Source organism: Platalea leucorodia (genome assembly GCF_965183815.1).
Source record: "Platalea leucorodia genome assembly, chromosome: 2".
NCBI classification, from domain to species: Eukaryota; Metazoa; Chordata; class Aves; order Pelecaniformes; family Threskiornithidae; genus Platalea; species Platalea leucorodia.
In genome coordinates this window covers 44,658,343-44,671,635 of record NC_138824.1, presented here as the reverse complement: position 1 = coordinate 44,671,635, position 13,293 = coordinate 44,658,343, and the positions used below count along the sequence as shown (strand labels likewise).

At 36.0% G+C, this 13,293-nt stretch overlaps 1 protein-coding gene across 1 annotated transcript in view; it reads right to left on the bottom strand.

Annotated features, from left to right (window-relative positions):
* PIBF1 (progesterone immunomodulatory binding factor 1) overlaps positions 1–13,293 on the bottom strand; it is a gene marked incomplete at its 3' end in the record, with an annotated part of 124,437 nt that overhangs the window by 18,889 nt on the left and 92,255 nt on the right. Inside the window, exons 15-16 of the mRNA XM_082337938.1 lie at positions 12,444–12,574; positions 3,001–3,085 (exon numbers count right to left, since the gene is read on the bottom strand). Of these exons, the coding sequence (XP_082194064.1) occupies positions 3,001–3,085; positions 12,444–12,574 (216 nt within the window). The remainder of the gene's footprint in view (positions 1–3,000; positions 3,086–12,443; positions 12,575–13,293) is intronic.

Genomic DNA, 13,293 nt, shown 5'->3' with positions numbered 1-13,293 from the left:
TACAAAAAGAAATTTGACAAAACACTAATAATTTTGGAAATATTTGCTCAATTTCTTAACATCCAGGGTATGAGGTACATTCAAGATGAAGTCTGTTTCAGATTCAAAGCTTATGATAACTTTCTTTTTTATAAAGCCTGCCTCACTCAGTCTTGCTTGCATTGTGGCCACAGTTTGAAAATTTTAAGTGGTGAAATGACATAAAGAAGCAAACTGCTGCGTATCAGGAATAGTTTATGTGGGTAGTCATAGGGGCTAACATTGTTCGGATGTAAACAATGTCACATAGCTTTGAGGTAGAAATGTTATTGTTTTCTTACAAAACATTGTTAAATTTTACCTTTATCACTTTCTACTGATTTTAATCTGCTGCAATGCATGTTGGTTGATATGACACTACTAAAACTAGGCATCCAAGGCATAACTACTTGAGAGCACAACTACTTGGGAGCAGCACTACTTGGGAGAGAAGGAGTAGGAACAGGAAATTTTGAAATAAATTAATTTGAAATTAGCCTGACAAGGGCAAATCATATTGGAAATTCAGAAAATTCACTACATGTTTGTACAATTAAGTCATGTTTCCTCAGAATATTTTTCATATCATTAATATAATGATATGATAATGCATCAATATAATGATAAGGCTTATAAATTATTTAGAAATGCTTTAAATGTTTTCTGTTACATTAATAGAGAGCAGTGGGTTTCAGATAAACAAAAAATCACCCCCCCCCCCCCCCCAAAAAAGCAAACCCAAATATCACCCAAACCGAACATTTGCCTTAGTCTCAGTCTTGAATTTGAAATTTAAATGTATGATGTGGACACAGACATCTGAAATAAGAGCTATTGAATGATTACTTCTGATGCACCCACAGATGATCCTGCCAGGTCAATGACACCTGCAGTGTGGGGAAGCATGTTCAATTGCTCTTTTCTGTAATGAGACTATTTTAATCTCTCTGCATGAAACTTCACAACCACTACAATCAATTCAGAGAGTTAAATGCAAGAACTATTCTAGGAGGAAACTGCATCAGACAAACACGCAGTGCGATTCAGCATAGAAAGTAAACAACTTAAGAACTGTTTTTACTTTTATTTAAGGTCATTGTTTCACATTTGAGATCTGTGCTCAGGGAACAGAATTAGTACAGTTTTCACTTAAGTTGAGGCTCACTTAGACTCAGCTGTCAGTGAAATTGTTTTGGTTCAGTTCTAACAAAAAATGGGTTTGTAACTGGTCAGCAGAGACAAACTGGTTTGGACCAATTCACAACATGGGGTTTGGTTTACTGATCTAAGAAGGGAATTTGGGGCAATAGCAAGGAAAGGAGATGGAGAAGAACAATTTTGGAAAGGACTTCAAGAGGTTCATGGATAGTCCGTTTTCTATGGAAATAATGGTATTAGAATGAGTGATAACGCAATCTCAGGATAATTTAGGGGAGTTCCACATTCCTTGAAAGGAATCTCCCCATCTTCTCCTCTCTTCCCAGTCAGAGAATTGCAAGGGTAGAAGTACTGATATAATGACTCTATGATGTTCTTTCTGAACAGGTAACAGGTTACTTAGGTCCCATCACTTTATACATATAACTTCACGGAATCATAGAATACCAGGTTGGAAGGGACCTCAAGGATCATCTGGTCCAACCTTTCTAGGCAAGAATTTGCACAGTCTAGATGAGATGGCCCTGCACCATGTCCAGCTGAGTCTTAAACATGTTCAGCATAGCGGAGTCAACCACTCCCTGGGGAGACTATTCCAATGATTGACTGTTCTCATTGTGAAAAATTTACCTCTCGTGTCCAATAGGAATCTCCCTGGGAGTAACTTGTACCCCTTACCCCTTGTCCTCACTCTGTGACTCCTTGTAAAAAGGGAGTCTCCATCTTCTTTGTAGCTCCCCTTTAAGTACTGGTACATCGTGATGAGACCACCTCTAAGCCTCCCTTTCTGAAGGCTGAACAAGCCCAGTTCTCTCAGCCTGTCCTCATATGGCAGGCTTCCCAGACCCTTGATCATCTTGATGGCCCCTTCTCTGGACCCCCTCCAGCCTGTCCACATCTTTTTTGCTGTTTCTCCTCACATTCATAATTTTTTGATTCATTAATGTTTTATTTTCTCTGCAAATCCTTGCCAAATCATTCAGGAACTCTGGAAGATCATTTAACTACTGCTCATGGCCAGCCTTTGGTTTTATATCTTCAATGTTCTGTAGCTTCAGCAAACTTTCTATATTACTATTCACCCTTTTTCAGATCTTTTGTGCCTGAGATTCCTTCAGTAAACTTCATTTATTTCCATCCTTTGTTTCAGACATTTAATCTGCAGAAAGAATTTCTCTCGTATTCTATGACATGTTAGTCTCCTAAGATTGTTTAGAGAGAAATCTTGACAAAAGCCTTTTGGGAATCCCCATATAGTGCATTTACATCTAAACTGCAACGTTTTGCATACTTTTAGATCTGAGAGTGTATTTCAGAAGTACCTTGACTCTTGTCTGGAGGAAACCTGGGTGACTACCGTCCTGTTTCCTTTCCCCAAATCCTATTTCGGAGGTGAAAAGAAACTCAGATGTGTGTACTGGAAATTAATTGCATAAGGTTTTGTCCAGGTTTTTGGTCTGGATGACTGTGGAGCAGGGAGAGATCCCGGGGCGTACTGTGGTAATCTGCAAGGCCTGCATGTGCATGGGTACCAACTTCACCACCTTTACCTATGTTAAATGCTTGCTAACGCTAAACACTTTGCCAGGCATGTCTGTTGTATGCATAATAAAAGAAAGAACAGTGAGACTAAGTCAACAGAGAGAATTTAGCAACTGAGAGCCTCCTGGGTGCCTGACAGACATGCTCACCTGTGTTTCTGAAAATGACACAGACAAAAAAACCCCAAGAAATCAAACCAAAGTAAACCAATTTTTTCCCATGGTTTAAGGCTGAGGAGACAAAAAATGCACTTATGTAGTAATGCTAAAACAGGAAGATTACCTCACGGTGATTTAGGAGTCTCTCCAAATCTGCTGCCATTTGATTCTTGACACGCAGCAAAGCTGTCTTTTCTTTATTTAAAAGACTGGTAGAAAGAGGATAGGAAACGCAGTAATAGCAACAGATAATCTCTTTTAATCTTATATTCTGCCTGAAACATGCATTTTCTAAAGCTAAATACTGGCAACAATGAAAATCTGCTCAAGTAATTGTATCAAATGATCCTTCTTTATGTTCAAGCATTGGAATTTTTATAAATGGGCCTGAATGCACTGATACATACGAAATCTTATTTTAGTCAAACAGAAATACTATTCAAAATCTTCATAAAATATGAGGGTTTTTTTGATTCTCTGAAGGGTAATTTAAATTACCACGATCTTCTATTATTATCTCTTGGTTTCTTCTAGGCAAAATGAGCTCATTTATAAGCAAGGTAAGGCTCCTTATATCTACACTTTTATATCAAAATGTGGATTGGTTTCTTGTATGCATCACTAGTAGCAGCACACACTGTTCTCTCTGTATCACTTCTTTTGATACTACTGTATTTAGAAGTCAAAAAATTCTACTGTATTTAGAAAATAACAAATACAAGGAAGAAAAACATCCAGCTCTCTCTTTTAGCTGTGTAGTTTCTGCAGAAATTGTAAATGTATTTTTGCCATTTTTTATTTCATATTTCAGAAGAATGCATGGGATCAAGTTTGTCTTGTAAACCGAGTATGAAAACTGTTTTAGCATGAAGGCATGCTTTTATAGCACAATGTCAAGTTTAACTTTAATTGTTCTTTGTTTTCTTAGTTATAGAATATGAACATTTGACATGTTTAGCATACACATTCTGATTCCAGGCAGCAATTCTAATATAATTAAACATATTTTCATATTTAGCTCCAACATCAGTTTCCAACAATAAACTTCAGACTAATGCATACATAATGCCAGTATATAATCTAGTTTGTTAAAATAGCCACAGAGATTTTCTTGGAAGACCAATGTTATATATGCCATTATCATGACTTAACTAAATAGGTTGTACAATATAAATTGTAACATAAATCAACAACTATGCAAAATGCAATTCTGTATATGGAATGCAAATATGTAGTACTGAATACAGGTCAGGAGTTCAAAACCAAATGTATTAAAATTTTATTAATGGAATAGAGCAATTACATATGTTGCAAACACAAATTATTTAATATTCCCAGTATTTGATCCAGAAATGATCAACAAAATAAATCAACCTTTTCTTTAATTGGCTGTGTATCATCTGCTTATTTCAAATAAGCAACATTGTCCTTTGCCCCAGAGATTTTCTGGCAGTTCCTTGCAAGCTCTGTACTGTAAATTATGACTGTCAATTCCTTCTAGGCATTCATTAATTCTCAGAAAAATTGTATGCTTTAGCCAAATTGCTTAGTTGTCTTAGTTTTTTAAAAGGAAAGTAATAACATTTATGAAAAAATACAAAGATATTTTAATATTTTCAAGAGTTTTTCCTGTGACATTTTTAATCATGATGAAATTGTTGTACTATTTTTTTCCTGGGTTCATGTGTTGTAACTTACTGATATATCAGGCTTTCTTGGATTTCTGTGCTTCCTAACAGCATAAACCAATCCATTTAGAGAATTACTCACAGACTTCTTAGAGAAGCAATAATGAAAGTTCCTTTATGCCTTAAATAGTGTACTGAATAAGCATAAACATCAGTGTTCATGACTAAATGAGAAGTTCATGTTCAAGGTTCAGCTTCATCTACAGAAGAGAACCTGTTCTAGTTATACTAGTTACACCTTCTGAAACCATATGACATGACCGATCCATGTGGAGCAGTTCTAATTTCTTTGTGGTCAAATACAGGAATTAAGACTGCTACGTAATTCAGTAGCACTTGATGTGTTTTCTGTCATACATATGAATATACAAGTATCAAAGCACATGCAGACCTCAGATTTAGTAGTTTTGCAATAGTTATGCTTTTTCATCACTGCAGATAGAAGGAAATAATTCACATACTTCTGAAAGAACACTGCAAAAGAGGCATATATACATTTAACAGAGCAAGAAAGCAGCATTACCAGACACAACGTTAATAAATTCACACCTGTAATGACCAAGTGGAGCAGAAATTCCTTCAAAAGTTCAATTTTGGGAGGAAGACTGACCATTTCAGCCCCTGCTATGGAAACGTTCTGAATGGACATCCTGGATATCAGCAGTCAAGGAGGTTCTAGCTTTAAACTACCCTGCACTTCCATCAAACAGTAGTTTAAACAAATCCAGTTTTAATTGGCAGTGTAACAAATCAGAGAGCAGCTTTACAGTTCACTTCAGCTGACCTAAGTGAAAACTGTTGCTGAAAGATCATCATTCCCTAACCACATACTGGTAACCTGCTTTTTGTGTTGGTACTAGAAAATGTGTGACCAGATGCGTAGGTCACTTCACTGATCTGGATGGAAGCTGGAGTCTTTTTAAAGGTTATTTTTCACATGGATCACCAAAACAACTTGATTTACCATGTACAGTGGAAACCCACAGCTGAGGGTAAGGATGAGATTGCTCCATTTGGTGACGGCGTGCCTTAACTGTCTTACCATGATTCTGAAACCACAGTCTGTGAGACTAGACAAACCAGTTTCTCACACCTGAGCTCAAGGGTTATAACTTTCATCTGAAGAGACAGGATCTTCTTGACCATCTTTAACCATACTTTAAAATCTTCATGATACAGAGATGTATAAAAGTACTAAACATTAAAAGAAATCTTCCAATGACTTCTTCAGGGGTGAAAACGTGAACACTTTGGAGAAATGGACTGTGTTGAAATGATCTAATATCCCTGCAATTATTTAACAGCACAAATGGCTTTTTTTACACTGCAGGGCAAGTGTAGGCCATGCTGTTCTCCACAGTCCTGGTCACTGACTGTTCCATCCTGAGTGTGGAGAAGGTGCCCTTTTTGATACATCATGTAACTGTGGTCCCACAAGTCCAGGTTGGAGAATTAACTGAAAAGCAGTGCAGCTCCTGCTTTTTCTGTGTGCCTGGGTTTCCAGAAGAAAGCAAAATGTCTGGGAGGAGATTCAGTTTCATTCCATCATGTTTTCAAAACCTACCCATGTTTGAATCCAGGTACCAGGAATGCAAGACTTACCATGGAATACACTTGTCATATTCATACACATTGCTCATAGCAACCACTAGCTTGTTTTGTTTCGCTTTACTCAGGATCTAAAGCCAAGGTAGCTTGGATATCATAAGTAAGACATTTTTAGGTGACTTGATTTTTCTGGAGAATGAAGACTAACATTTCCCAGTCTCAGACTTTTAAAGCCTTTTGAATTTGGGCAACTAAAGCATCTTTTAAATCTCTGGTCTAAATATACTAGCTACTATCCTGTTCAGAAGCTTCTATTATTAGATGTTCTGAATAATATACTTATGCTGGACACACTAAATAAACATGGTTTTATATATTACTTGTTTTTATTATTACTTCTATTCAGTTTGAAAAAAAGTAGGTTTATTTTTCAGTGAACTATGCGCCCCAAATGCTATAAGAAATAAGAGTTGTGCCTTTCTGTTAATTTCACATTACAGCATGATGAAGTTGAAAACTGAAGTCCAATCTTGAGTTATTTTTTTGCATTTTATGTTTATATACAAATATTACCATCAAAAAAATCAAACATAGAAATACTATATGTGAAGGTTTTGTATGTAAAAGTGAATATATAATATAGGCATATAGTATAGCTATCCCATCTCTGCAAATTACATATGAATAGCTCAGAGCAGACAGCTAATTTTTAAAGTCTAAGTCAAATTTTCTTTTTAAGTCATGTAGTTAGAGAGGGAGGTATAAAAAAATCCTTCAAGTAAAAGTTCTTTAGAAGGGAGAATACATGAAAGATTTGTGATCTCTCATTGTGCGGCTAAATAACCACAGATCAGATTTTTAAAGGCATTTAGGAGAGTATTGCTTAATGATTTTAATTGGGAGTGCTTCAGGTGGCTTAAAAACTCATCCATGTAGTGTCCAAATTTAAAAGAAATTACTTTTTCAAATTGTAAAAAAAAAAAAACAAAACCCAAACAACTTTTTAAAATTTGTAATACGGGTCAGAAAACATTCATTTGTAGAAAAAAAAGAAATATATTTCTACAAATTTTGTTTGAAGCACTTCTCAGGTGAACTGTAGTAGTGTTGGAATAGATGATGCATATTTCACAGAATAGTAATGCTCTCATAAAAAGTTCACTGCCCCTTCTGTGATGGGAAAAACTCAGGTAACACTGTATGCTGAGCTTTATAATGCTTGGACGGCAATTAGAGAACCCAAAATGTTTAGGTAAGGAACATTTCAGTACATAGCTTCTTAGTGAGCAAAATCCTTGTACTGCTTCTAGATTTGCCGCACAGTTAGGCTTTTGAGTGCTTTTGGGTAAGTGAACCACTTCTAAAACCAGCCATTGGTACTGAGAAATTTGAGTAACTGCATTTAAAATAAATACCCTCTCTTTATGAATAAAGTCCTGTTTAATGTCTCCAGTTATTTATAAACCTAGATGTTTTTAGCAGAAAATTATGTACTTAAACTACAATTACTTCACTACACACATAAGAATGAAATTCAGAGATTTGTTTTCCCACAGCATGACATACTTACATGGCATTTCTTTTCAAAAGGAGTGCTAAATGTGATGTTTTCATTTCTGGTTTAAGAACTGTATGCTAGAGAGATTTCTTTATAGTAGGAAGGAGTCATCCTCATACATACCACTGCTCTTATTAACCACCGCTATGTACTTTTATTAACTAGAGTGCTGTGTGGACTAACATAAATGAGAGGTTACTTAACAGAGTATTTTGAGATATGCGGACCACCTATAAATTCACCCCACAGATGCCCTGTCACTCAGACCAGAGGCTTTGTATCCGAAGTGTATCTGCAGGTGCATGGCTTAGTGCACAAGCACACGAGGTGTTCTTGCTCCCAGTGCCACCTCGGTTCTCTCCATGGCCAAGTGCCAGCACAGCCTGTGGCCTGCCTGGGAGAACTCTAAGGGCATGGAAAGGAGAGTGGTAGCGAGCATACGTGTGGGCAACATCTGACAGAGCTTCGATTACCCCTAAACAACCTCTCCTTTTATCTTTGAGTGGAAGATGGAGATGGGTCCCTAAGTTGTTCATGCAAATAACTAACAGCCATGACAACTGCTCAGCTAAGCATCTACCCCACCCACAATAGCTCTTGCAGTTCTTAGTGAAGGTATGGCTAAAGATGCAGAGAGCTCTGTGAAAGCTCTCTCTTCTCAGCAAGCCATCAAAGTAGCTGCAGCTCTGGTGGAATATACTACTTTAAGGACTTGATTCAGTCTGGTAACTATTTTGACTATTCCTCTCCTTTCAAGGAGAGGTTGGATGGCGCTTTGAGCAACCTAATCTAGTGGAAGATGTCCTTAACCATGGCAGGGGCTTGGAACTAGATGATCTTTAAAGGTCCCTCCCAACCCAAACCATTCAACAATTCAATGGTTCAGTTTGACAGCTATTGACACAAGCAACCTTGAGTGCTCTTTGAATAGTCTTTCTAAGTGAGGAAGACATTTTGATACAAAGGGTCTGTAAGACAGCCTTAGCTCTAGAAGTATGATGCTTAAGGATGAAGGCATGTAAGCTGCTCTGGTTAAAGTGAACTCTGAAGACCACACTGGAAGGAAACTTAGATGGATCTGCAGGACTTCTCAAGAGTATTGTATCAAAATAATCTGCCTGAATCTGTCCCACTCCTCTTGTGGAGATAACTACTGTCAGAAATTACACTTTCATAGAATGATGCAGTGTGGAGAATCCTGCACACATCTGTTGCCTGTCAAGGGACCACATTATAAGTCACTTTAGGCCATTTTGCAAAAAATCGGTAAAAATATGGCACAAGAACACCCACAGCCCAAACTAAGGAGATTGCTGTCATAGATAGTCTTCCTCATAGTTGCCTTCCTCTTGTGCTGATTTCATCAAGACTGTCTATTTCATCACAGAATCAAAACCACATCCTATAGCAACCAACAGCCTTCTCAATAGACAAGGAAATACAAAGCACTGCAGGTTCCTGCAAAACATTTATAAGGTTGCAAGAAAGTACTGACTCATTACCCTGGGAAATATTCTGGAACCTAACCACCCTGGGAGTACTTTCTAAAAAGATTATTGGCCATAATCACTGTGCACAGAAGCCAATTATGGATTAAGTCTAAAAAAGTAAATTCACTTGCAAATTAGTCCTTGCTGATCGCTCCACACTCAGGTTAAGTGAGAGGTGACAGAGAACACTGGCACTGATAACACAGATGTGACTGCTCTACTTAGGGAATCCATGATTTACATAACGCAGAACCATCTCTCTTGATGAGCAGATGAGATAAAAACACAACACGAAAAGAACACTCCTCCACTATAGATTCTGCACCCTAAACATGAAGGAAGGAAAAGCATGATCAAGACTAGGGTAGCTGTGAGGATAAAACTAAATATTCAGTCTTGATTGTCAGGGTCCAGGCATATCAACATTATGTTAATTTGTCTACAATCTGGTACTCAAAGATGAGATTTTAAAAAAAAAAATATTCAAAAAAATCACTACTATTTTTAAAGGTCTGTCTGAAAACAAGAATTTGAACATTATTTTTCTGTTAGCTGGTACTTGTGTAATTGCTTTCTAGAAATAAAACTAATGCATGTATTGTATGTAAAATTTTAAAAAATAATGTACTTCGTGTAACTGTAGCATAAATTAAACCTCAACTTAAAAAGGCTGCTGCATAACTATTAATGATAGGTAATGGTTGAAAAAAAAAATTTCATTTTGAAATGGCTTTTCAAATATTACATTTTTCCCTTAGTTCTGAGATACATAGAAACCAGGCTTCATAAACCACGTTTAGTGTTTTCACTATTACTTTTCTAATAGCACCAACATTATCTGCAGAATTTAGGGCCCTCCTTGAGGAGCACTAATTCTCTGAACTCATCCTCTTAAAAATATTCCACACACAAACCAACAAAATGCTGTTTAATAAACTAAGAAAGACGGATGGAAATAGTGGTCTAAATCTTTTGATCCAGCAGAGCTTCACTTAGTGTATATTTGGTAGGGATTATCATTAATTTACTTAAATCCCATTCTGATCCAGTTCTGGAATAGCTGGGAGCTAGACTGGTCCACAAAGTAATCTGAAATCACCTAAAGGATATTTTAATTTAAAACTGTCAACAGATTCCAAAAGGCTATCCTCATGACAAAAGATTGCTGGAATGTAATGGTTCTCTGGTTAGAAATCCCTTCCTCTAACCTTCCTCTCATTTATGGGAAAGCAAAGGACCATCATTATCAATTTTATACAAGATTATGATTTCTCCCATGCTCCAGGGAACATCAGCTAACAATTTAGGACATTTGTTTTAAATGTGGAGTTATGAATAGCAAAATTAGAGACTACTGATATGTACCAAAAGCCCTAATACATTAGGCTGTTTCCAAGAATTACACTGGCCTAATGAAACTATGGCGAAGTCGAGGCAAAACTGTGATAAGGGAGTAATAGTTATTTTTAGTTTACAAGAAACATTGGAAACTACAGGAAAAAACTTCTTACTTTGCACATCAAATGTTTTGGTGTTACTTTTTTGCTACAAAACCATGAAGGATAAAAATATTTTTTTGTGAGACCACACTTTCATTTACACAAACATGGACTAGTGGTGAGCACACCCCAGCTCACCACAGTAGAGTACTGCTGGTGTGTTTACCATGAATGCTCGCACTGTGGTGCGGATCCATTTTCTTCCTTAACCTCAGGCACTTCAAGATGCCAAAAATTCCCTTTATAGTTAATAGAGAGTAACACGCATCTCTAGGAAATGACTCACTCCATCCAAAATCTGAATTGCTTTTTGGAGATGCCACTTCCTCCATGAACTACTAAGGAAAGCTGACATGACTAAGTTCCTAATTTAGGTGCCTTAATTTGTAGGCTAAATTTAGGAAGAATATCTGGGCATACAGATTATTTGTAATGAGCCATAAAAACTCAAGAGAATCAATGTTAATAACGCATTTAAGTTCTTATATATTTTAATGTGACATACGCTTTCAGAAATGATCTCACCTATCTACTCCCTTTTTTCCCTAGCTTTCGAGAGACTTCTGGACAACTATGTGAATAATGAAAGACATTTTCATGTTACTGTAATATGAAAATTTAATTTTCTACTGACCAATTCTTTGATGATTTTATTCACAACTGGAAAGTAAGATCCTGCATATATAGAGAACATTGTGATTTTTCATCTCCTGGAAAAATAGAATTTACCTTTGAAGTTTTTCTTATAATATATCAACTCTAGGAAAATATTAAAAATACTTGATTCTGGAATAAAAAAAGATCTATTCTTACTGAATCAAAGTTAAGCCCAGTGAAAGAGATCTTGTCAGGAAGCATGAATGAATATTTCAGTTTACTTATAAATGTATTGATTTATGTATAGATTTACTTGGATAATAAGCCTTTTTAGGTATTCCTCAAGGCATAACAAATACTATCACAAGCCATCAAAACACTGAATAGATACATATGTAAGACAGTATGTAGGATAAACTGTTTAGCTATGGTGAGTCCTACTTTTTCTATTTTCATTGCTTCAACAGATTTGTTGGGAAAAAACTGTATTTTTCATGTAAGTGCTTGATAATACAATCACATTAATGCTTCGTAATTGTTACCATATGCGTTTCCTAAAGCAAGATACCACATAAACACCTAATAGTTAAAATGCTAATTCCTCTGTAGTGCAGTGGCACACAGCTATCCACTTCCTTGAAAATCAAGGAGCAGATTATTTTATAAGAGCTTACTTGGAAACCAGATGTTAAACATAGTTTATAAAGCTATATGATGGTGGGTAGTTGCTCAGTGGTCAGACAGTTCTGACAGCTGGATGTAACAGCAAATCCGAGAGTCTCCGCTAGAGGAAGTCGGCTTGAGTTATGCCCGAAATACTCTTTGCTGGTGGACTAGTCTATTATTTTTCTCTGACTTTATTTCTTTATTTTTACTTTTGTACATCTGGTGTGTCATTCTTTCCTTTTACTCTACTGAACTTTCCTCTACTTCATAAGAGCTCTTCTTAACTCCAAACTCCCTTTATACCTGACTGTCATTGCTGCTTTTCCAAACCTAAAACCTCTTTTTCTGACAGTATGAGAGAAATCACAGATGCTAGAGCTCCAGCATAAAGACTGGACTTAGTCAATGATGGAGCGTCAGCATCTCCTACTTTATGGCCAATAACATAATTGTTTTATAATGATAAAAACATAAGTGATTTTACTTTCAGTTTAAAATAAAGAAACAGTGATTTTAATTACCTGATATCTTTTTCAAGTTGTGTAATATTTTCTTTCTGTAGACTTATTTGAGAATCTCTCTGTTGCACGGTTTCAATGAGGTATTTGTATGGCTGTTGTACTTGACTCAACAAAGAATTTGCTCTGTCAAGCTGCCAAAAAAAGAAGTTTTACTATTATAAATGTTATCATTTATAAAGCACAATTACTTGATTATTATTGAATTATTGGATATTACTGATTATTACCAATTGCATAATAATATAAAAACCAAAGGTGTTATTTCAGAAAAAAAAGAAACAAACTACTCTCAAATTATTATCTAGTACATTATCCTATAACTTTTCTGTTCTAATTGTATATTTTCACTGCAATCATGCTACATCATCTCTACACCTCCCTAATCTGCAGTTTCAAGAGTTGTAATGTAACAGCTTTAATTGATGAAAAAAATTAGTACGGACAAGGCCTCTGTTCACCTTATTGACCACAAGTGACTTTTTTAAAACAGTATACTATAACAATGGAATTTTCAGCTCAGAAATTGAATCTAAATAAAACCACAGTAATAATGGAAGAAAAGTCCCCTTTCCTCTAATCAATTACTGTATATGAACAGTGAAATCCCACAGGATGTTTACAAGAGTAGTATAAGATAACCGTCATACCCATAAGTAGGAAATAAACCTTTCTAGCCATATTCCCTGAACAAATTAGGATCCCTAGGTCAAAAAGCTTGCATGATATGGCTTCCATCTTGAGCAATATAACAAGATCATTCACTAAAATATGTACAGAATTAAGATCACACATCAAGATGTAGCAGTTTAAGCAGCTGAATTATATATAAGTCAAGAATACCAACTAGATT